The sequence below is a fragment of the Frieseomelitta varia genome, unplaced genomic scaffold, assembly GCF_011392965.1.
Source record: "Frieseomelitta varia isolate USP_RPSP 00005682 unplaced genomic scaffold, Fvar_1.2 scaffold_412, whole genome shotgun sequence".
NCBI classification, from domain to species: Eukaryota; Metazoa; Arthropoda; class Insecta; order Hymenoptera; family Apidae; genus Frieseomelitta; species Frieseomelitta varia.
In genome coordinates, this window is record NW_025110160.1 from 519,067 (window position 1) to 543,764 (window position 24,698).

A 24,698-nucleotide genomic window follows, 5' to 3' on the forward strand; every position below is an offset into this window, starting at 1 on the left:
CCGACGAGTTCAAAAGAAAAAGAAAGCGACGATTTATTGTGTACGATTTGGTCGCTCGTTATGGTCCGCAATCAGTTGCCAGCGCAAGTGGTTGATCCGCTCATCTCTCGTCAAAATCGGGTCTGCCCTTCGCGATCTTGCTTGCGATCTTTCTTTTTTTTTTCCAACGAAGGCCTATTAATATCTTCTTTTCTTCTTTTCAATGAAATTTTAACTTTTTCAAAACGAAAGGAAAACTTAACCTCAAACTTTCAAGGGATTGAAAATTGTGTTTGACAAATTGACAATTGTCAGCCAGTCTTTTCCGAATTACGATAGATTAAGAAGGATTTTTCGTTACAATAATTTCTCTTATCGTATAAATATTCCACTGTCGAAGACCTACAGACACAACTGTTAAAAACCTCTTAAAAAGTTTGAGGTTAGATTATCACTTGAAAAATCAAAGTCGCTGCTCGACGCTTGAACTACCAAACCGAGCCAAATGATCAATTTGTAATTTTTGTTGGCTATTTTACAAATGTGAAACAGCGTATTTTCAGAGTCTTTAAATAATTATTAAATAACTTTACGTAAAATAAAAACTCTCATGGAAGTTTCACGCTTTAATCGCCGATAGTGTTGAAACAAAACATTCTAGGCCAAAGCATTCATTGTCATCAAATGTTGCTAGAAATATTCAAAGCAAATTCTATTTCAAAACAAAATAACCGACTCGGAAGATAATTAGATCAATGTGTACACGGGCAAGGGGTGGCGCCCCGGCGGAGCGAAAAGGTTATGTTTTTCGATGGTTGACAGGCACCTCCGATTTAGGATTCGAAAAACGCGCGTCGAGAATACCGTGATATAGGACCGGGTCGATTCTGGGTCGCTCGTTCTATAAATGACATCGATATGTGCTTGCAACTAGAACTTAATTCAATGTTTCCGTCTATATATATCCTCGTGCGTGCAACGCGGGAGCTTCGTTTAAGCGTGTCCACTTTGTTGATCGATTTCCACGAGACTGAATCGCGACAAGCGATTCGTATGCATACGTAGTTCAATTGTTATTCGTATTTTCTTTCTTCTGAACATGTTTGACCATTAATTTTTCAAACGAATCTAACCTCAAATGTTCAACAATATATAACCTGCCGATTTCTTATTATAATAATTTCTCGTCTAAAGCTCGTACTATGTATGTCCAAATGGTTCGCAATTTTCGTTAGATATATTTATAGACGTGAAACAGTCTATTTTTGAAGATTCTGTAAATGATTATTTATAAAATACATAAGTAAAAGCTTGCGTGTTCTACATTGTATTTCTCAATGGTGGCAACCATTATCGAACCTAACCTAAACCTAACACACCTTTATTAGATTTAAATAGAGTTCGATGGAAAAGAAAAAAATCGAAGTGTTAAATGTCCTAAATTTATCCTACGCGTGTTCTATGAGGTTGTTTGTCACCTGTGTTAATTTCTTCGTAATTTTTTCGTCAATTTCTCCGCGTCACAGAGGGCGTTACTGTCTGTGTCTGAAAAGAGGGAAAATTGCCCGAAGAGCGATAAAGTCGAGAAGAACAGAGGCGACGAACGATCAACCTAACCTAATAAAAATTCCCCGGCCCTCTGTAAATATACGTGGCAGCACAATAATATAAACTTGCCGGCCGACGCGTGGCGTGGATACCGAGGGCTTCTTCGCTACTTGGGACCCCTTTCGGATTATCCGCCGCGTCGACGTACATATGCTAAAAGTAGACACATGCTCCGTTCGTTTCGACTGACCTAATAGACTCACGTATTATTACCGAAGGAAAGTAAAGTAACTGGCCCTCCCGTGGCAGAAGGGAGAGGAACCAGAGACGCCAAAAAACGTTTCGATTTCCACTTCGCGTATCTTCGTTGCGATCGAGGTACGATCGAACGATCTCGTGGTAAAGTCGAGCATCAGCTGGTCACTCGAGATTATGGCGGACGATTAACTCGACGATGGCCGACTCGATGGTAGTTAATTGGTCACGTTGGCGGGAGATAGTTTCGAAAGTTGATAAGAGGTGCCCAGAGGGAAGGGTTTTCAATTAGGTCGATCTTGATTGGTCCAAGGATGAGCAAGTTATCTTTGGAATAGTCCTCGTGTTTTATTTGCGGGTAGCTGGATGAAAGAAACACCAAACGGAATCCCCGTTCTCTTCCGTCTCCAGGCGAAACTCGTTCTCGTCTTTCGTTTCCAAGGAAAACTTTGACCTTTGCGAAATACGCGAGACGTAGAGATTAAACTTCGATGTTGTTGAAATTTCGTCAAAGTCGATCGTGGGTAGATGAAATTTTAGGTTAGATAAGATATTTTAGGAGAGAAAATGAAATTTTAGGTTAGGTAAGAAATTTTAGGAGAGAAAATGAAATTTTAGGTTAGGTTTAGGACGAAGGGACATCGTTCGAAATTGAAACTGAAATTTTAGATTGGGCAAGAAACTTTAGGAGAGAAAATGAAATTTTAGATCGGGCAAGAAATTTTAGGTTAGGTTTAGGACGAAGGGGGATCGTTCAAAGTCGAAACTGAAATTTTAGGTTGGGCAAGAAATTTTAGGTTAGGTTTAGGACGAAGGGAGATCGTTCAAAGTCGAAACTGAAATTTTAGGTTGGGCAAGAAATTTTAAGTTAGGTTTAGGACGAAGGGGGATCGTTCAAAGTCGAAACTGAAATTTTAGGTTGGCCAAGAAACTTCAGGAGAGAGAAAATGAAATTTTAGGTTAGGTTTAGGACGAAGGCAGATCGTTCTCGTCTTCTATCCAAAGAAAACTTCGGCCCCAGCGAAATCCGCGAAAACCGAGGTAGAAATCGAGCTTCGAAATTGTTGAAATTTCATCGAAGTCGGTGAAATTTCATCAAAACTCGAATTTTAGGTTAGGCAAGAAATTGTAGGAGAGAAAACGAAATTTTAGGTTAGGACGAAGGGAACGAGGGAGGTTAGCCGCGTATTCGCCGTAAGAGCTAAATATCGCCCGGCGTTGCGTAAGTATCGCCGCCTCTTATGAAAGTGTTCGAGGAGAGGACAGGTGCCTCCGCGACGCGTGTCGTTCTCGGACAACTCGCATTTTCGCGGTGCCTCCGCGCGGCTAGCCCAAGGTGGTCCGTTTTAGACGGACCACGTCGAAAAGTCGGCAGGGAAAGCCACGCCGTATGACTTCGATAATCCGGCAACAGCCGGAATAGACCGGGAGACCTTCCGTCGGATTTCCAACCGCGTTCGCCGACCACGTTTCGTCACGCGGGGCCGTTATTAATTCCGTTCGCTTTTAAATAGGTTCTCCATTGCGCGTATGTTCGTCGAGAACACTATCGGGTTGGTCAAAAAGTAGCTGCGTTTTCTTTTTTTTTTCGTGTGTACGTCTGTAAACAAAAGGTGAATTTTTCACGAATACTTCGCTAACACATTGATCATTTTTTGTTTTTTTTATTACCTTTTCCCACCTTTCAACTTTCAATTTTCGTATTCCGTATTTAAAAAAAGTTCTTATCTTTCTCGATAAGAAAAAACTATTCGATATCTTAGTCAACAGTGAGATCTAGTAAACTTTTTGAACTTTAAAGTAAATTTTCTTTCCTTTTCGAAAGCAAAATACGACGAAAATGTTTTTATTTATTTTTTTTATTTATTTTTTATTTTTTTTTTATTATTATTTTAAGTATTCGACCGAAAGAAATATATATCGGAGTAATATATTATATATTTCAGATGAATATTTATTCGAAATCATTCGAATAACACTCTACTTTTGTTTCCCTTTCGCGTCGTTCGTTTTTATTTAAAATTTTTCGAGCACACCGGTGTACCAACCATCGAACTAGCAAATATTAAAGAATTCAAAAAAATCCCTAGACCGATTTTATAATATGCGACTAAACGACACATCCACGATTCTACATTTCAAAAACATTGAAAATTTCGTGTTAACGTAATAACCACGTTGCGCTGGCAACTGATTGCGGACCATAACGAGCGACCAAACCCGCATACAACAATTCGTCGCTTTCTTTTTCAACTGGTCGGTGTATGATATCACTGGATTCATTGAGAAGTGACGAATTTGTTATTTGTTTTACCTAAAACTGAGGAAATATTGCAATTTTGGGGGCAAAAAGACTCTCGACGTGCGTTGGCAAGAGGTTAAGTTCGCACTTTCTCCCAAATCATTGATTTATTCCCTGCCGATTTTCGTCGTGATTTTTGTCTCTGCAAACAGCGAGGGCAGCGTGTCCGATAAACTGTTGACAGACAAACAGAAAAAGCACAAACCAAACGGTACACTCGGTGGACTCTTCGTTTAAGCTTCTCGTCTCCTAGCGCTCGCGCGTTCCACGCCCACCCTTACGTTCGAAATCGGTGTGCCGTGTACGCGAGCATGTGACCATGCGTGCCGATGTGTGCTCGCTCTATAAATAAATAAGCGACGGACATCTTGTTGCGAGTTCTCTCTCTCTCTCTCTCTCACACACACACACATCTTTCCAACAACGTACTCGCTCATACGCTTCAACAAATACCTGACACGAGTAAGTAGGTACTCTGTCGATCTTTCAATCCCTCGCTTTCAATTCGTGAAAATCGTGAAAATTCGGCGAGCAAGCACAGACATACATACATACATACATACATACAGACAGACAGACAGACAGACAGACAGACAGACACACGCAGGAAGAAAACAGGCGAGTTGGAGTTCGCGCAAGGGTGAACTTTGACGCAGAGTTCGGGAGAGATATTTCGGTGGGACGAACGTCGTTTGTTATAGACGACGGTTGAGGTATTATGACGTCAGCAACAAATTCTGTCGCTATTTTTAATAATTCTTGGAAAGGTGGACAAGGGTAGCCCGAGGAGTGGGGATCGCGTGTGTTTATTCGCGTTGCGCGATTATAATTAATGCTGATTTACGCCAACTGCAAGACACATACTACGAGTTCTATCACACTGGGAGGGGATGGACAATCTGTTGCCAAAGTGTTTCGAATAATTAGAATAAGCGTTTTGAATAATTCATTCCTGATTACGAATGTGCTGTTGACTTTTTTCTAGATTTGACTCTGGTCTTCGAGCAAACGTGTATGCCCTAAATATTCATAAAAGGAATAAAATCAATGTAATATATATATGTATATATATAAAAAGGACATAACCATATAATTTTTATTCATTATTATAGCGTGTAACTGTTTTAAAAATGGGAGTTCTATGTTTGCAATTCTTTTTGTCTCATTGTCTTTTCTTCCCTTTCAATTTTTTTAGTTTTGTTCTCTCGTGTGCAAAATAACTTTTTCTTTCTTTTAGAACAGTGTATTTGTCACAAATTTAACAGAAAATGACAGGACACACTGTTGTTGCAAAATACTCATTTTCGAGATGAAAAATGCTCGTATATTTACACAAATGAGGCCACCAGTCAAACTAATGAAACGAGTTATTTTTTTAGAGGAGTCCTTTTCTTTCTCTTTGCCCTCGGAAACATTTTTTGCACATCTATCAGCAATTCATTTACGAATATCACTTCGAATAAAATGACACAACATTGGAAATAATCATCCGGTTTAAATGGTATTTAGCATGAAATTTTGTTGATATTTCTCTAATACACGACTTCGTTCAGAGCAATCACCAAGTTAATGACACATAATTTCAATCTCCTGAAAAATTTCCTTCACTCTCATTTTATAAACTTTCGTAAGAAGCAATGAAAAGTATAGTTTGCGTGAATTATCTGCCTCGGTCCTCAAGAATTTCTTCTTTTGAAATTTTATCATTCCCCTTACGTATTATATTTGTATTATATTATAGTTATAATCATACAAACACAATGCCTACGTTCATTGTAATTGTCAGTGATAATAAAAAATAATCTTAGCTGTTAGCTAAGCACGATGTCCCTTTACAGTCGAGAGCAGAGAATCAACTTTCAAACTTCCAACGAGATATCGTTCGAAAAATACGTTCCTCGCAAAACGAGAAGCTTTCAAGAAGCTTCTCGGAAAAGTCTGTAAAACGGTCGTCCTTGAATCGTCGCGTCGTGCCGCCGCGAAAATTTGCTTGCGCATCGCTCATGGATCACATGGTGTCAACAGAACAACTATTATTGTTCCAAGAGCGAGCGTATCTATTGGTGTCTGCTAAAGTTTCTGCGTCCCACACACGCACCTGTCGGATGGTAGGACTAATTTTGCCTCGGGTCCTCCTCGTTCGCGTGTCGCAATCGATTCTCGATTCTCGTCTCGTCAAATAAAAGCCAACTTGGAGTTAAAACCCCTTGACGAATTAACCTCTTGCGCTGGAATGACGTGCCACGCAGAATATTTAGCCTGAAATTGCAATAATTTCTCAGTTTTCAATATATTGACGTACAAGGCAAAACAAATAATAAATTTGTTGCTTCTCAATAATTTCTATCCAGTGATAGATACCGACAAGTTCAAAAGGAAAGCAATGAATTATTGGGTACGGTTTGGTCACTCGTTATGGTCCGCAGTCAGTTACCAGCTTAAGTGGTTAACCTCTTGTGCTGGAATGACGTGCCACGCACGTCGAGAATCTTTTGTCCAAAATTGCAATTATTCTCAGTTTAGTATATTAAAGTATAACCTAGGCAAAACAAATAATAAATTTGTTGCTTCTCAATAATTTCTATCCAGTGATAGATACCGACAAGTTCAAAAGGAAAGCAGTGAATTATTGGGTACGGTTTGGTCACTCGTTATGGTCGCCCGCGAATCCGTTCCTAGCGCAAGAAGTTGAATGAAACTCGTCGCGACAACAAAATGACATTTATCCTTCGTTTTTAACATTTGCGCAAACTTACGCAAGACAAAGATAAGTTTCTCACTTAATATTATTGTAATTATATTTATAATAAATACTCTCATGTCACAAGTTTTTAAAAGATGAAAAATGTGCCTACCTGCGAGACGTCCTTGTACGTCGATTTTTGGTTAGGAAACGCATGACGTTATTTATATGTCCAGAGGCTAAATCGTGATGAAAAATTTCCTTACATCGTGACATAGTCTCTCGACAAGATACAATATGTATCTTGAAGTTGCGAAATGAGGAGAAACAACGCTCAATGTTGAAGATGGTTCCTCCTTCAACCCAGGCAGGATTTTAACACGACTTAACCGAAATAGACGGAGCGTTTAAAATCACACGCGTTTCCCTGTTCAGCCGGATAAATTCTGCGAGCGAGCGAAAAACAACACGATGCTCGTGTATTCGATATGTCCAATACTTGTTCCTTAACCTTGAATCCACCGCTCCATCCAATTTCCCAATTTTTCTCCTCTTCGAATTTTGCCAGTCGACCTTCGTTTCGAACAAATTCCGTGGTCAGCCGTGAAAGATGGGTTATCGGTGGTGCGGTGGACACCGACGTAAGGTTGACTCGCAATTAAAAATAACCCGGAGAGTGAACGTATATGTACGTTCGTTAACGTCTATTTATAAGCGGTGTGGTTACGGTTTAGGTTAGGTTCGTCGGTTTTTCAACGTTGACCGAGGGTGTCGCGACGATTGCGAAACGTTTTTCCGAATTTCCATTCCGCGCGGAAGGAATCCATCCTTCTCTCTCTCACTATCTCTCACTCACTCACTCACTCTCTCTCTCTCTTCTCTCGTCACGACGCGCCACAGACGCACACTATCTGTCTCCGTCTCTTTCGAGAAGTCGAACACACGTTCCGGGCTCTCGTGTATTTCGGTGATATGTTGCGCAATGAGATTTGCGTAAGGTGCCGCGATATAAAACACCGTGCGACAGCGAAGGTGAGATGGGATGCATCGCTCTCGCAATTATTGCAGAAAATCCGAGCCTAGGGGGGGTCCCCGAGTTCGTCGATTCCCCCTCGACGACGAAACGGTTTTACGACGGCGAAATTTCGAAAGAGACTCGATCAGGGACGAACGAAAATAAGAGGTCAGAGGGAAAACACGAAAAATTTCGAATATTTACGAAATTTTCATGTTGCGTACTAACGTATCGATATTTCATTGAATTTAGTTTAATTCTTTCCACAAGATGGCGTATACATCTTATCCCATAGTGGAGGTTTGATAAATATATTGTGAGAATTAAAAAGAGACCACAACTACCATTTATTTTAATTTATGTGACCGTTTGCTCTGCTCGTTTCTCAACAACTGAAATTATAATATATTTTCCGCTATTTTATTTTCTTCTTTCGTCTTTTCTAATCGACAGTTGCCGATGTTGAATTTAAACGTTTCAAAAATGCGCGCGTCGCCACAATATGTCTTCTTGCAATTAGTAACCAATAACATTCTTGATGAGGGTCAGCCCTAACCTGAAACGTCAAAGTAAATGCTGTTGCTAGTTGTCTGCAGACAGAAACTAAGGAAACCCTCTTGCGCAATCATCATTATTTTTCTTCTACCGGTGTCTGTTAAACAAGAAAAAGCGTGTATAATAGCATAATTGGTTTGTATATCAATAATACCTTGACTGCATTTTAACAATCATTTTGTTACCATTTTCATGTGACGTAACTTTGTGATTTTTTTTCGAGTAAACAGTGAGCTATGAACGGTAGGATTCAGTATATTTTATAACACTTGTGTTTTCTTTACTTTTTAGTTTTATATGTGAATACGAAATCATAGAAACACAAAAGAGCGATAAGAGTAAGAAGTATTAGCGGTAATATATCCGAAGATTCTTTGTCAGGACTTGGACGAATTCAATAGTGTTTCCACGACGACGCATAAATATTATTGACAGCAATGAATTTAATGGGTGCAAAGGGGTTCCAAAGATAAAATATGTTCAAAATGCAATGCACAGCACAAACTATTTTATGGAATTCTATACTAGTGCAAACGTAATGGCCCTTGGTTTGTATATCAATAATATCTTATTTATTTGCATTTCAAGAATCATCTTGTCACGTATTTTCATATGACATAACTTTGTAATTTTTCTAAATCACAGTGAGCTATAACGGTCACAAACATTGCAAGCCTCTGTTACTTCAAAGTTGCAGTCTTCATCTAAAATCATTGAAAACTGTTGAATTCATTGTCAATCTCGTTGACTTTACTACGTTACATAAATTTCTTTCACAGTTATGAGAAAAAAGTTCGGCCAGAATAAATCGTTCGCGGAAACTGAAGGATATGAAATATCAATGAAAAATCTCGCCGAAAAATTCTCTTCTGAAAGTAAACGAGAAGAAAGGAAACTAACTTGAAAATTGCCCTTCGATTGTTACAGAGGTCCTAAACGGCATCTGCAACGCGAGCAAGGAGGAAGAGAGGCGGCGAAAAGGTAAACGTAAAACCAAAAGTTTTTGCCCTAGAACTAGCGCGTTCCCGCGAGTTCTTCGCGCGTTGATCAAAAGTTGAACGAACGTGCGACGCTTTGTTCATGGTCGGCTGGGTTCTGTTCCCAGGTGCAGGCTACCACGAACTATATAACGGCGTTGTCTGCAATGACACGATCCTAGCGACAGGTGTCTTCAGCTCGAAGGAGCTCTGGATGCTTTCAAAAGGTACGACCGTAAGACATCCTCTCTCTCTCTCTCTCTCTCTCTCTTTTTTTCTCTTTCTCTCTCCATCCACTCTTATATAATATAATACTGCATGCAGACTCGCTCTTTTCTTTTTTCGAGAGCCGGGGATCTCTGGGATATCGAAAGCCGCTCCGATCGCCCCGCGAAACGATACCAACGATCGTTCGAGACGACAAAATGTCTGTCCAACTCGAGTCCAACGGGACCGTGGTCTCACGGATGCTTTCGAAAGGTGATCGACGAGTCCGGACACGTGGGAAAGCCTTTTGAAAGCATCCTTTCTCGACGGGGGGGGGGGGGGGGGGAGGGCCAGGAAGGAATTCGCTCCACGATTCTCGCGCCAGTTCATCGCCAGGAACACTGTTGTCGTTTCAGCGGGGATCGTACCAATTTCCGCGTGCTCCGCTGTTAGTGTAACTCGATCAGAAGGGTACTGTGCTCGCGGCAGAACGCCACTTGTTAAACAACTGGACGCCGCCACCCTCGGCAACCGCGTCGCAGCCGGGCTCAAGTAAATTTAGAAGCTAATCCGCCGACTTTTTTCACACCGTCCAAGGTTGCCTCGTCGATTCCTCTGCTCGCGTTGGGCTATGCACTGGAGGAAAAGGAAGGATATGTACTGGAGGGCGACCATAGGTAGGGTCAAGGTTGTCAACGACCCCGTTCGTCAATAGAGCGAAACCGAGTGTTATTGCCCGACATTGTCTGCCAATTTCCGTCACGAGCGCCGTACAAAAGCTGCCAGTCTCTCTCTCACTCTCTCTCTCTCTCTCTCTATAGGCTCCTGCGCTATTAGTCACTGATAACCGCGCGGCCAAGTTTCTCTCGAACCCTCGTACTCTGGCGAGGGGAAATGGAACTTTGAACGAGATAGAGCGAAACCGAGACTGTTCGAGTCCAACTCTCCAAGACCAAAGTTTCGATCCGAAATCTTGGGTCTTTCTTGACCTAGAAGAACGTGGACGATGGAAGGGAGCGATGGATGCGTACGAATGGGGTTTTCATCGAGTCCTCGTCGAAGGGAGCAACGCGGCACGCGCGCCTCGCCACTAAATGGAATAATAGGGCAGGGGAGCGCGTATTGAGAAGCGGCGCGAGCCTCGAAACGCCTCTACGTATGCATCTCTACGCTCCTCCACTCTTCTCCTCCGCCTCTTGGTCTTCTCTCTTTCTCTCTCTCTCTCTCTCTCTCTCTGTCTCTCCCCTTGCCCGCGCCGCCCCTCGCGTCACTGTGGCAGGAGATTAGTATGCAACCCGGTGTATTAATAGACGGGGAACAATGCTCACGGCCTCAGAGGCTGCTGAGAGAGCTTCGCTGCCTCTCTATCTCTTGCCTCTGCCCCCCCCCCTCCACTCTCCCTCCCCCTCCTGTCCTCGTCTCATCTCTCGCCAGATCAGCCAGCAGCTCCCTTCTTCTGTCGATCTTTGCAACTCGATCGAACTCACCTTTTCTTCCTTTTTTTTTTCACCACACGCCTTTGGCTCTCTTTCTCTCTCTCTCTCTCTCTCTCTCTCTCTTTCTCTTGAGAATCTGATTGATTTCGTTTCGATCGGATTTTTTCCACTCTTTGACTCGCGGATCGTGCACTTTATCTCGCAAACACTGGAGATAGTTCAACACGATAGTTCCGTAGTGCGATAGTGAACTTTAAATTACTTGGAATCGTCATTGTGAAAAACGTGGAATTTTCGAAAAATTTATCCCATTGTTATTTACATCATGTATCTTCCTGTGAGTGTGTGACAAGATCATTCTTTCCGACTGTTAAGGCCAACGGAAATTCGAATTCGATAAGAAATTCGCTGTAAAACTTGTCGAAGTAACATTTGTTCAAAAGTTTGGTTCACAATTGGCAGAGAATTTTGCGATGGTTGTTCCGGTAGGCCGCATTTTTCAACAAAGTTCATCAAGGTATATATATATATATATATCTTTGTGATTGCGAGCAGATTATTATTATTTAATATTATTTATTAGTATTTAGTATTATATAATTTATATATAATAAATTATATTTAATATTAAATTATTATTATTTAATATTATTTATTAGTATTTAGTATTATATAATTTATATATAATAAATTATATTTAATATTAAATTATTATTATTTAATATTATTTATTAGTATTTAGTATTATATAATTTATATATAATAAATTATATTTAATATTAAATTATTATTATTTAATATTATTTATTAGTATTTAGTATTATATAATTTATATATGATAAATTGTATATAATTTTATAATCATATATATGCAAACAATAGTACTGAAAATATTCGGGATAAAATGTTTTATATTAAATTAATTTCAACATCGTTGAAAGATATTGTGTTGAAGCATGCGACTCGCGCGGTGGAACAAATGTTCAACCATGCGTTTGTTCAAATAATTGAAAATTAACCTTGAAAGTGGAAAATTCAGTTTGTTAAAATAATTGAAAATTGACCTTGAAAGTGGAAAATTCAGTTTGTTAAAATAATTGAAAATTAACTTTGAAAGTGGAAAATTTAGTTTGTTAAAATGGTTGAAAATTAACCTTGAAAGTGGAAAATTTAGTTTGTTAAAATAAAATTAAAAATTAATCTTGAAAGTGGAAAATTTAGTTTGTTGAAATAATTGAAAATTAACCTCGAAAGTGGAAAATTTAGTTTGTTAAAATAATTGAAAATTAACCTCGAAAGTGGAAAGTTTGTTGAAATAATTGAAAATTAACCTTGAAAGTGGAAAGTTTGTGGAAATAATTGAAAATTAACCTTGAAATTTAATCTACTGCCTCGCTCCGTAATGCATCTTAAACTCTGCTAACACTTTTCTTATCATAATCACAGTTTCTCCGCCATTATAGAAACTACAAGACATACTTCAGCAGTACCAAAACTATCGTAATAGCGTGGGGCCTAAACGGAGAGTGATCAGAAATCGAGCGTGTTTACAATGGTTGAATCTTTAAAGGACTCTTTCTACGCCTTGACTTTTCAGCCACTTTAGAAACGGAAACGTTTTTCCAATCGAAGGGAAGAGTAATAGAGATTTACTAGCGGCTCTCTGCCGCAGCTTCCGCCGCAAATCCCACGGAAGAGGGTTCTTCAAAACCTCGCCTCGACAAAAGACGCGGAGTCCAAAGACTCCGAGCGTGAGCGGCTCGTGAATCATCTCTCCTCCCCCTCTGTTCGATCATCGTTCGGCCAGTCAATCTCAATATCGCGTCAGCCGAGGACACAGTCCGGACGGTTAACCGTCCGACAATACTCGGCCTAGCTGGAGGAATTTTCCTCGTTTTATTTTTTTCTTCCTTTTTTTTTTTATTTTTTCAAAGTTCAACCAAGCCTGGACCAGTCCGTGGAAAAAGCGGTGGAATCAACGGTCGAGGGGGAAAAGAGAGAGAGAGAGAGAGAGAGAGAGAGAGAGAGAGAGAGAGAGAGAAGGAAAAAGAGAAAAAAAGGAACGGTGAATCAGTGTCGCCGACGCCGTGCGCGATTTTCGACGAATTTTTTTCCAACCCTCGGATACGTCACCGGGATTTTTCGTCAACAATGCGCCCCGCATACACAGACGCCGGCCCGCGCTGCAAACAGAAACGTGCACGTGCACGGCGAAAAAATGGTAGGCCCGCAGGGGGGCCAGTATTTTCCAGGCATCTCCTTTTTGTTTCTCCTCTCTCACCGATGTGAGAGCCGCAGCACGTACGTTGGATAAAAAGGGGCGCAATTTCCACGAGGGGGCGGAAGGGGGGGGGGAGGGTGTGTGGAGGCCTGCCTCGGCTGATGTGAAATAGAGAAGAATATCCTGTCGGCGACGACGTGCAAGATGGGACGTAATGGAAACTCTCCCCCCCCCCCTCCCCCATCACAGGAGGGGGGAGGTGGCTTGGTTTTCGATTCGGCGAAATTTCGGTGGTTCGAGGCGTGGCTAAATCCGCGAAGACTAGGATCTGGCGGGAATTTTCCAATTGCCCGATGTTCTTCGGAGAAGAATCCGTGGATCAGACGAAAAATTGGTGGTAGAGCGTAATGCGACTGAAATTGAAAGTGAAATACAGTAGGACCCCCTATAAACTGTAACTAAATATTGTATGCTACAGTAAACTATACCGTACTAAATACTACACAATACTAAACTATACCGTACTAAATACTAGACAATACTATACCGTACTAAATACTACACAATACTGAACTATACCATACTAAATACTACACAATATTGAACTATACCATACTAAATACTACACAATATTGAACTATACCGTACTAAATACTACACAATATTAAACTATACCGTACTAAATACTAGATAATAATAAACTATACCGTACTAAACACTACACAATACTAAACTATACCGTACTAAATACTACACAATACTGAACACTACACTGTACTGAACTATACCGTACTAAACACTACACTATACTGAATTATACCGTACTAAGTTCTACACAATACTAAACTATACCGTACTAAATACTACACAATACTAAACTATACCGTACTAAATACTAAACTATACTAAACTAAATACTAAACTATACTAAACTATACTAGACAATACTGAACTATACCGTACTAAACTATACTAGACAATACTAAACTATACCGTACTAAACTATACTAGACAATACTAAACTATACCGTACTAAACTATACTAGACAATACTAAACTATACCGTACTAAACTATACTAGACAATACTAAACTATACCGTACTAAACTATACTAGACAATACTAAACTATACCGTACTAAACTATACTAGACAATACTAAACTATACCGTACTAAATACTAAACTATACTAGATAATACTAAACTATACCGTACTAAATACTTCTCAATACTGAACTATACCGTACTAATACTACATAATACTAAACTATACCGTACTAAACACTACACAATACTATACCATACTAAATACTACACAATAGTAAACTACCATATTAAATACTATACTATACTAAACTAGACCATATTATACTACACTAAATACTAATATTATACTATACTAAATACTATAAAATATAATTAAATAAATAGACTTTTTCTCTGTCTCATTAAATAAGTATTCAAAGGAATATTCTTCCTATTGCAATCTTCTATCCGTATAATTAAACAAGTTTCTGTTTTTTCATTAATAAAAGGTCTTCTGCGAGACCTACGAGAGGATTTCTTTAAATCTAACGATGCTTCAGCAGAAGCTCTTATTTTACTTTCTACTTTTACTTTAATTGCTGATTCATTTTTGTTAAATTTCTTGCAATTTCCTGTTGTTAACTCATCACCAGACTTCAACTGATCAGGAATTCCTAGATTTTTCTTCCAAGGATATAAGGATATATTTCTTCTACTCGGCTTATCTTTTCGAGTCACAGCTGGAAAATATTGTTTCTCATTTCTGACTTCTTAAATATAGTGAGAAAATGATCGCCTCACCTTGTATAATCAATCAACGTCTACTTTGCAACTCAAGTCGATTCCTTTTTGGAATAACACGACTAATTCCGCAAGGAAATAACTGTTCCACAAAACACAGCCTCTTTTTCAACAAGGGTTGACGCAAAACCGTGCCTCGAGTCAGTTCGCTCAAAACACTCGCCTATTTTCATATCTTTTGTAACTTTTTATAATCGCGTGACAGGGGGTCCTATCGCAGTCCTAAATATCAAATCACTGTACCAGATTTCAGTTTCGCAGCGTCCTTCGTTGCGCGATGAGCCAAGTCTTACCACCGGAGAATCGGCAGGTAAATACCGGATGGTGATCGACGGGGCATGTTCGCGAGTGGATCGCCGCTCGCTCGCTCGTGCACGATGCAAATTCCACGGCAGTGGCAGTAGCTCAACCTAATTGGTCGTTGACCGTCGTGCCGCGGGGGTGATCCCTGTATTTACGCGTCGCCAACTGCGACAAACTGGAATCCTATTATTTTACGGTGGCGCTGATTCAGCGCAACGTGTAACTGGAGCGTATTCTAATGGCCGGCACCGCGATTAATTAACCGATCCCCTCCCCCCCTCCTCCTCTCTAGCGCCGTTTTCGTCCCTCCTTGGAACACGATTGTGTTTACCGCGGCCCACCGGACGATCGTTCTCCCCCCGCCCCCCCAACTCGACTTCTCGACAACACGATTTAGAGAGGAACCGGCGGATAATTGCAGCTATTAATCGTCGATCGGGAATCGTCTGATCTTGGAAAGGATTAAAGCGGATTGTTTTCGGCGGGGCGTGGTGCGAATTCCCCCGGTGCCGAATTGGTGGATATCCTAGAAATCTAGGCTAGTTTTCGGTTACGCTTCACACATAACGAAATAACGAGAACAATGACGTTTGAGAAAAGAAGAGAGGACATTGCGACGAACCGACTTGCAATTAATTGAAAGAAAAAAAAAAAAAACGTAAGAGTCGGGGGGAGAGGGGGAGGGGGGGGGAAGAGGCACGGAAGTGCGATTTCTTCAGAGAATCGAGCAAATGGACGAAAGACGAGAGACGAAAGACGAAGACTACGACGACGACGACGACGACGACGACGACGACGACGAGGAGAAGCGGATGACGTACGAAACGCGCGAGGATCCGTAACCGCTAATGTGTGTCTGGTTTCAGCGTCCATACTGCATGACCTCAGCGACATGCAGCCTCAAATAAACGCGATCAAAATAGAGCACCCGCCGTACTACTGCAGCAGCTACACCCCTCCGTCCGCAGCCACGGCAGCGGATCATGCTCAGCCAGCGGCTAGCTTCAGTGAGTTTCAAAACCTCTACGTTTCGTCCTTATTTTTAGTGGATGCACGCTGTCACCCGGTTCCGCCATAATCTCTCTTTCTCTCTCTCTCTCTCTCTCCCTCTCTCTGTCTGTCTCGTGTTCGCAACAGCACTCGCCTGCTTAAAATCGAAAACGTCATACAGATGCATAGTGCTTCCACGGATCGAAGATCGAAGGGAGAGAGAGAGAGAGAGAGAGAGAAAGGTGTGATTGATTGGGAATTAATGGGTTAATAAAGGGTGGTAGAGGAATTTCAAGTAGACAGAATTGGGATATCGTGATTGAAAGCGTTTCGGATTAAGAGGTTGCGTCAATCGGGGCGTTGCGATTCGAACGGGCTGCTAATTGGGGACTTTGTGATCACCCGAGTGGCACGAGTGGGACGCGTTGTAATCCGAAACGCCACCAGCCACTCGCCCGTTGTCACCCGCGTGTGACTCGATATTTGAAATTTGGTAACTCGAAATGTTCGTGTACTTTGGGACTTGACATTTTCATCGTTCGAAACGCCACGAGTCACAGGCTGTTGCGACTCGTCGTACCACGTATATATTTGAAATTTCAAATCTGGTAATATTCGGAACGCCGTGTATTCGAAATTTGAATATTGATTCAATTCGAAACGTCGTGTATTTGAGACTTGAAGTTTGATAATTCGAAACGCCACGATATATTAAACCACGTATATTGAAAATTTCAAATCTGATAATACGCGAAACGTCGATATTACCATAATCTGGTAACACTCGAAATGTTGCAATTCGAAGTTAAGATAAAACGAAACGCCGTGCGTCCGAGCAATTCTCGGAATTTACACTTTCCCAAATCGCAACGCGTTCGTTCGTTGCAGCGAACTATAAATCGTCGTGACTTGAACCAACGTATGAGATCGAGACAACGTTCTGTGCAAATCAACGTTCATTCCTGTTCCTGAAAGCATCTCGCGGTGACGAGTTGTGATTCCAAGTGGCAGAGATCGGTAAAGTCTCGCGTGTGTCACGTGATTGTATCAGCGGATGGTAAACGAAATCGGCTGCGATCTTTCGCGGATTTTCGGAAAGCAAAGCGTCGCGGTGCAATCGGTCGCGAAACGATGCGTCACGGCACGATGCACCTCAGCACGGCCACAGCCTCTCCTCCCCCTCTTCTTTACCTACACACGGACCTTGTTTACCGACCGCCACGGTCTCATGGTATTTTTTTTTTTCTACGCGTTTCAACTAAAATTAAACCTCGTTCGAGGACGCCAGGCGAGGTATGCGGAATCGTATGCGTTTCACGGGAACGCGTCGAACCGTTCGAGCAAAACACGGTGATTCTTACGTTGCACGAGGACTCAAAAATTCTCGGATACTCTGTAATTCTTCTTGTCAGTAAAAATCAGATTGGACTACGTGGGGCTCACGTTCCACAAGGCTGGCAATTTGATTTTCTAGGGGGAGAGGACGATTCGAGAATGAGTTGTCAGTGGTGAATTTTTTGCACTTTTTTTTTTCAAATGAAAATTTAACTTTCGCGCGTTGTGCAATGCCGTGTCGGTCACTAGTGACCGACACGGCAAATTTATTAAAAATTGAAAAACTTTGAGATTACAAGAAAGAGAAACGTCCTTCTTGTATATTTTGCTCTACTATTTCAGAAAAGGAAGAAGAAACTCGTAAAACATTTAATTCTGACGTGCCTAAATACGGCGAAGGAACGTCGAAGCTATAACAATTGGTTTGCCAAATGTTGACGATTAAATATCAAATATTGTACTTAGAATTGTTTCTTCATCGAAAAATATACGAACTTTTTCGAATTTCCTTGAAAGACAATCGAACAAAATGCGATTGCAAGATTTGCACACAAAGGAACGTTATCAGCCAATCTGGCACTATCAATACTCGTCGACGAATGGACCATTATTTATTCCCATTAGTAATAACGAGTTCGTAAGACAAACTATTTCGCGGTGATGACCAAAATTGAATCGAATTCACCGATTCTGGCTGTCCTCGAGTAACAACAAATTCCCAACGGTCATGGGTCGAGAGATTCTTTCTTCTTTCTCTCTCTCTCTCTCTCTCTCTCTCTCTCTCTCTCTCTCTCTCTTTCTCTTCCGTTCCGCGGGTTCAATCTCATCCCGTCGGCTTATCGCACGGTCCTTTGTTATCGGGATCTACTTTGCTCAGCGTTCTATAGATCATTTTCCCCTATATATTTCTCCCTTTCCCGTTCTCTATTTTCTTTCTATTCTTCGCTCCAACCCGGCTTTATCGCGCCGCGGCCTTTCTCTCTCTCTCTCTCTCTCTCTCTCTCTCTCTCTCTCTCTCTCTCTTTTAACTCTTTCATCGATCAAACGATAACCACCGCCGCCTCCCTCCTCTGTGCACACACGCCGCGAAACGGAAGTCACTGGATAGAGATGAAAAAGAGGAATAACTTCCGGCTGAAACCTTTTCGTACGGAGAGAGAGAGAGAGAGAGAGAGAGAGAGAGAGAGAGAAAAGATAGAAAGGGCCGGGAACAATAGGAGAACTCGCAAGTGCAAAGTGTTTTTCTCGCCGAGCGCTAATTTCAGGCGTCTCAACCTTTGACGATACGAATTGTGAAACTCGCCGAACATCGAAACGAAAGACGATGTTTCCAACCTTTTCAAACACTTCTTACCTCTCCTGAAGCATCATTCGCTCGCAAAGTAGCCCCCCCCCCCCTCCTCCCCTCCCCAAAAGCCTCGAATTCATCACGACCGTCGCTGCGACTTCACGTCCTCCTCCCCACCCCTTCCCCTCCTCTCTCTTCGGCCGCGGGCACGCGAGAGCGCAAGAAGTACAAATATTCGAGTCCGGACGGCAAGAAATACGGACGTGTACGAGTCAGATGGCAAGAAGACGGACGCGCGGCGGGGTGGGGAGTGGGGGCAACGTTAAGACTTTCCAGCAGCGAGAAGCACGCGGAAAGTTTCAGCTCTTTGCGCCGTGCTGCGGGGGAGTTGGGGGGCTGGGAGGGGCGAGAGCGGCGGCGGCGGATAGACGGAATTTACGGACGGAATAAAATGACCACTTTCTCAAGCAAAATACACACACACACACACACGTACACATGCAGAGAGGCGGAGCGTGTGCACTTCGTGTATGAGAGAGAAAGAGAGAGGGTTGGGGGTGCAGGAAAAATTCCGGCAATAAGCATAGCTGGACCAGGGCCAACCCCGTTTCCACCCTCCGCCGTCGCCGGTTGCTCCCTTTTTATCATACATACGTTGCCGCTTTATAGCGTTGCCGCGGGACGCCTGATTGACTGTATTGTCGTTAAATTAACGGCCGGCGTAAATATCAGCCGGTGAACGAAGCTAATTTTATTGGCCCCTTCCCTTACGTTCGAGCCTGTATGCAAATCCGTTAACCAGAACATCGTCTACATATTCTTCTTCTTCTTCTTCTTCTTCTTCCTCTTTTTCTTCTTCTTATTTCCTCTTTTTCGTTGTCGTCCGGTGGTTCTCCATCGGGGGGTGAGGCGTGTTTGGTGCCAAGGACGTTGCGGGGCGGCGAGGCGCGAGGTTCAAGGATTTCTTCGAGTCGCGGAAGTCGAGTCGAGTCAATCTAGTTCGCCGGGATTTATTGGATCCTTGAGCTCGTTTGGTATCACGTGTCGTTGGAATAATAATAATAATAATAATAATAATAATAATAATAATAATAATAATAATAATAATAATAAGCGACCAGTGTCGGAATATTCAGATATTTCTTTGAACGAGAGGTATTTTTACCTATGTTTTTTGTTAGCTCGTTTCTGAACTTTGCTCTTCTTTATTTATTATAAATGTAACTTTTGTTTTATATTACGTGGTCGCTAATTGTTTCAAATTGGTCACATTTGGCGTGTAAATGTCGTCGACGTGTGTATAGAAACAAAATTTCTAAAATGGCAAAAATGGTGAACTTCTTTGCTGAAACGAAAATTTTTGGTCATCGTTTAATTCTTTGGAAGAATATTTAAACAGTTTTTTTTTTTTTCAACGTTAATTACAGTGACACTATGCGTTCACATATAATACTATGTGCTGGATGATTTTTCTTTGTTCATGTGCATTATCTGATAACAACTTCATCAATTTTCTCTCCTTGAAAACTTCTCTTCTTTCGTATCTTTCATTTTTTCCCAAATTTCGAGAAAAATCCTCCACGTTTTCTCAATTTTTTGAGAGTTGAAAATTGAACTGCCATAAAACGGGATACAGTTCGGCGATGCATATAAAATTGAGTGATGTGACACCATGCTCCAGTTTATCATCTTCACAGAAATGGCAAAAATTGCAGAACGGCACTACTATAGTTATTCGTTTCAGGTCATTTTTCGAACATAAACTTTCAAATGATCACCCATGAAGCTCCGATTCTACGCGCACTTTCAAAGTGACAATTGAAAACGTCGAATCATTGTTGTTCTGGCACCGGGCCCACTTTGCTAAATAAGTGATGATCGAATGATTGTGTTTCAGTTATAAACATAGTTTATTAAAACCATTTGTATGTTTATCGTTGAACTATTTTTAGTAATAAACTAAAAAGTAGCAATTGGTGATAAAATTGGTAATTATAAATACAGTTTATAACTGAAAAACAGTTTAATAATAAACTATAGTTTATAACTGTATACTGAACCTAACCTAAACCATTAGTTATAAACACAGTTTATTACTAAAAAATAAACATAGTTCATAACTAAAATATACCATAAGTATTTAATTATAAACGTAATTTATTATTAAAAAGTAGTAAAAATTATGTTTATAATAGTTATTATTAAAATACCATAATTTATTACTGAAAAGTAATAATTGGTGATAAACGTAGTTACAAATACAGTTTATTGCCAAAAAATAATTTAGTGACAAACGTAGTTATAAACACATAAAACATAATTCAGTAATAAACTATAGTTCATCGCCAAAAAATACTTTGGTAATAAACCTAGTAACTTACTATCCCCATCAAATACATAATCATCAAACGAAACAAACCGCGTCGATATAATCGGACCGAAAAGTAAACAAACGCGACAACTGAGACAAGTTTTTGAGACGGCGGACATTATTATCGCGTGAATTATTACTAATTGCTGTGTACATTGTTGCTGAATGATGTTATAAACGGTGCGTTTCTGTTCGACAGGCCCACCACCGGTGCATCAGCTGATAAGGAACGACAAGACTGAAAAGCCCCCCGCGGTTTCCGTGTCGAGCGCGCCGACATTCTCGCCGGTGCTCAGGCCCGAGGATGGCCACCGTGGAATGGACTCTCCGCACTCGCAGACCGGTATGTGACCGATTGAGAGCGCAGCCTTGTCGAGATGATCTCTCACCTAAGGCCGCGATCGCCTTTCCTTGATTCAAGATGGCGGCTGGAGCCACGGCTGCTGCCACGGCGCTCCAGTTGGAGGATCTCTCTCCTAAAATAACTTGACGAGAATCGAGTGAGAGCGATTTGACAAGATCTATCGATCGAGCGAGTGTGATATATCAGAAATAACACGGTACAAGAGATAAATTGAAAAAACTTTTTTTTTTTTCGTATTTTTTACAGTTTGCTGTTTTACATTTTTACCGATAGTCGGTAAATAGAGTCGAGAGATCCTCCGTCAGCCAAGATTAGACCTGTTAGTAAAGCGCGTGGTAATTTTTACGCGGCGCGGACTTCGGTTTTGGGACTTGAACGGATAGGAAAAACATTTCCAGAAACTGGTTTCAAATCAGTTTTTATCGCAGGATCTCGTCTTTTGTCTGATAAACGACAGAAAGTTCGAAAGAGTCCCAAAACGACGTCTACGCGTCGAGATTCACTCTTTGTCCGCAGAAAGGTATTCTCAGCGATTCCGTTGAGAAAAAAAAAAAGAAAAAAATATAAGAATACAAGTATTACATCTTGGAAGCGAAGTTTTCTTTTTTAACATAGCGTTTGATTATGGGGAGTCCACTGTGTAAGTACTCTGCATACCGGAATGCACACTCGCTAGACCGGAAGTTACGGCCATAATACACAGAAAGAACACTGAAAGAGACTGTCCGAACACGAGAATCGCTATTTCTCGCGCCTTCGACACCCCCCCACCCCTGAAACCTCAGCCCCACCTAACACGTATCTAACATTCCCTCGAATTGTTCTCTCACATTGTTTTTCTGTTCGTCGTTCCCTCCCCTGCGGATGTGAAGTTGAGAAGTCGATCTCACAGAAGAGATCCTCGGACGCGAGATGTCGCCTGTCCCCTGTCCCCTGTGTCTCTCTCTCGCGCTGCAGCAGCACTGTGCCCGCTTGTTTTTTTTTTTTTTTGCCTGACGAGTTCGCTGACTGACGTAACCCTAACTCGTGGCTCTCACGACGAGCAGCCAGCCGTCGAGAGAAAACGCGAGACGTACCACGGAAGAAAGGTGCGAACGATTCGGAACGATTGGTTCCGTTTTCCCTGTAAGGTTTCCTCGCGAGCGCCGGTTTCTTCGTTGAGCTCGGTGCCACGGTGTGACGACACGAAATGAAAAAAAAACACGGCGACAGAGTATATTTGGAAATTGTACGTTCTAGGCGAGCTAGATCTACAGGGTGATACGTTTGGGTATCTTGTCGAATGGCGACGATGCAAAAGATATTTTTTTTTCGTTTAACGCGAGTGGTGCTAAAAGGCCAATAATTGGAATATTTTTTTCCAAAGTCTACTTTTTACAATTTTCAGGATCATTGGTGTTTTTTTTTTTTTTTTCGTACGACTGTGTAGTTTTTGGATAAAGAAATACATTGCACGCTGCAAAAAAAAAATACGTAGTTGCGTTATGAAAGAAGAAACATTAATGGCTCGTATGGAAACAGAAACAGCAATTGAAAGTTCCGAGAAAGTTATCTTTGAATGAAAAAAATATTCTTAACCAAAAATTATTATAAAATAATTTTTTATTACAAAATAAGCTTTCAGTGCCATTCATTAGATAAAAAATATTTTTTGCGTCATTGTAATTCCCTGCCTCCCATAAATGAACCATCCTGTATAGGTTAGAATTATCCCCCAACGCTGCAAATGTCAACTACTGAACCGTACTGATGAAACTCGATGTAGCGCAGGAAAAAGAAAAAAAAATGAAAGACATAATCGTCAGGAACCTCTAAATAAATTCACCCTGTATCCATAAATAAATTAACACTTTCGCGATGGGGAACGTAGTCCTACCTCATTTCAAAATTGGCGCCATTCTTAACCTCAAATACTTACATATTTTGCAAGTGAAGTTTACGCGAATGTTTTCCGATTATGAATTAGAGTCTGATAATAATAATAATAGAGAGACGGACAGCGACGTTTAATTTCTTAAAACTTTGAACAACAAACTACAAGCATCACACTGTAGTATCTGTTATACTCAGACGATATAGGGTGGCCACTGAGAAACTGAAGGACTTTGAAAAAGTCATAACTCGTTCATTTTCATTCTTTTTCATTTTTATTTTCCATTTTCTTTCGTAGGTTATAAAAAAAAATACTGAAGAAAAGCGCATAAAAATAAAAGTATAGAAAACAATACTTATGTTTCCAAATGAAATAACAAAAAATTGACAAACGTGTTTTTGCAAAGTGTTTTATTTTGCTTTGTCATCACTCGGTCTTTCAGTGACCACCCTGTCTACCTACAAATAGAAACCTAACCTAAATCTTGCAGTCAATACCTCAGCTACAAACTTTTGAATATTAGAAAAAGTCACAATTCGTTCATTTTCTTTTTTCGTAGGTTATCAAAAAAAAATGCTGAAGAAAAGTGCATAAAAATAAAAGTATAGAAAACAATACTTATGTTTCCAAATGAAATAACAAAAAATTGACAAACGTGTTTTATTTTGCTTTGTCATCACTCGGTCTTTCAGTAACCACCCTGTCTACCTACAAATAGAAACCTAACCTAAACCTTGCAGTCAATGCCTCAGCTACAAACTTTTGAATATTATGCAATATGTATGTCGTATTCAGCTGAACGTATCCCCCCTTCGCGAAACTGTTGAAAGTCTATGAAATCGGCGACACTCTGGTAATTCGAGCAAAAAAATTTGTAAACAAGCGTAAAGGAACTCGTCCCGTTCTCGGTTAGTTAGCAAGCATCATCGAGATGGTGTTAGTATCGAGAGGCGTCGGATTTATTTCGGTTGCCCCGTGTCGCGTGTTCAGTGTTGTCATCGATTCTTCGCGCGGCTTCCTCCACTTCTCCGCGCCCCTCCCCCCCTCTCCCGGCGGCGGAAGTGTTTCCGCTTGGCGGTCAGGGGGCGGCGAGGAGGACAGTTATGCGTTCTTAACGCGGAACCTCTCGTCGCACCGTGCGCCGGGCTTTCGAGTGCATCGTCGGCGAT

The 24,698-nt window shown here is 41.1% G+C and overlaps 1 protein-coding gene across 10 annotated transcripts in view; it reads left to right on the forward strand.

Annotated features, from left to right (window-relative positions):
- The window catches only part of LOC122531701 (nuclear factor 1 X-type), a 98,876-nt gene that overhangs the window by 57,776 nt on the left and 16,402 nt on the right, over nt 1-24,698 (forward strand). For 7 of the 10 annotated variants that reach the window (XM_043659829.1, XM_043659832.1, XM_043659831.1 and 4 more), the window contains exons 5-8: nt 9,265-9,318; nt 9,443-9,541; nt 16,175-16,315; nt 21,492-21,635. In XM_043659829.1, the coding sequence (XP_043515764.1) occupies nt 9,265-9,318; nt 9,443-9,541; nt 16,175-16,315; nt 21,492-21,635 (438 nt within the window). The remainder of the gene's footprint in view (nt 1-9,264; nt 9,319-9,442; nt 9,542-16,174; nt 16,316-21,491; nt 21,636-24,698) is intronic. The other 3 variants (XM_043659830.1, XM_043659835.1, XM_043659838.1) reach the window with 3 other exon arrangements.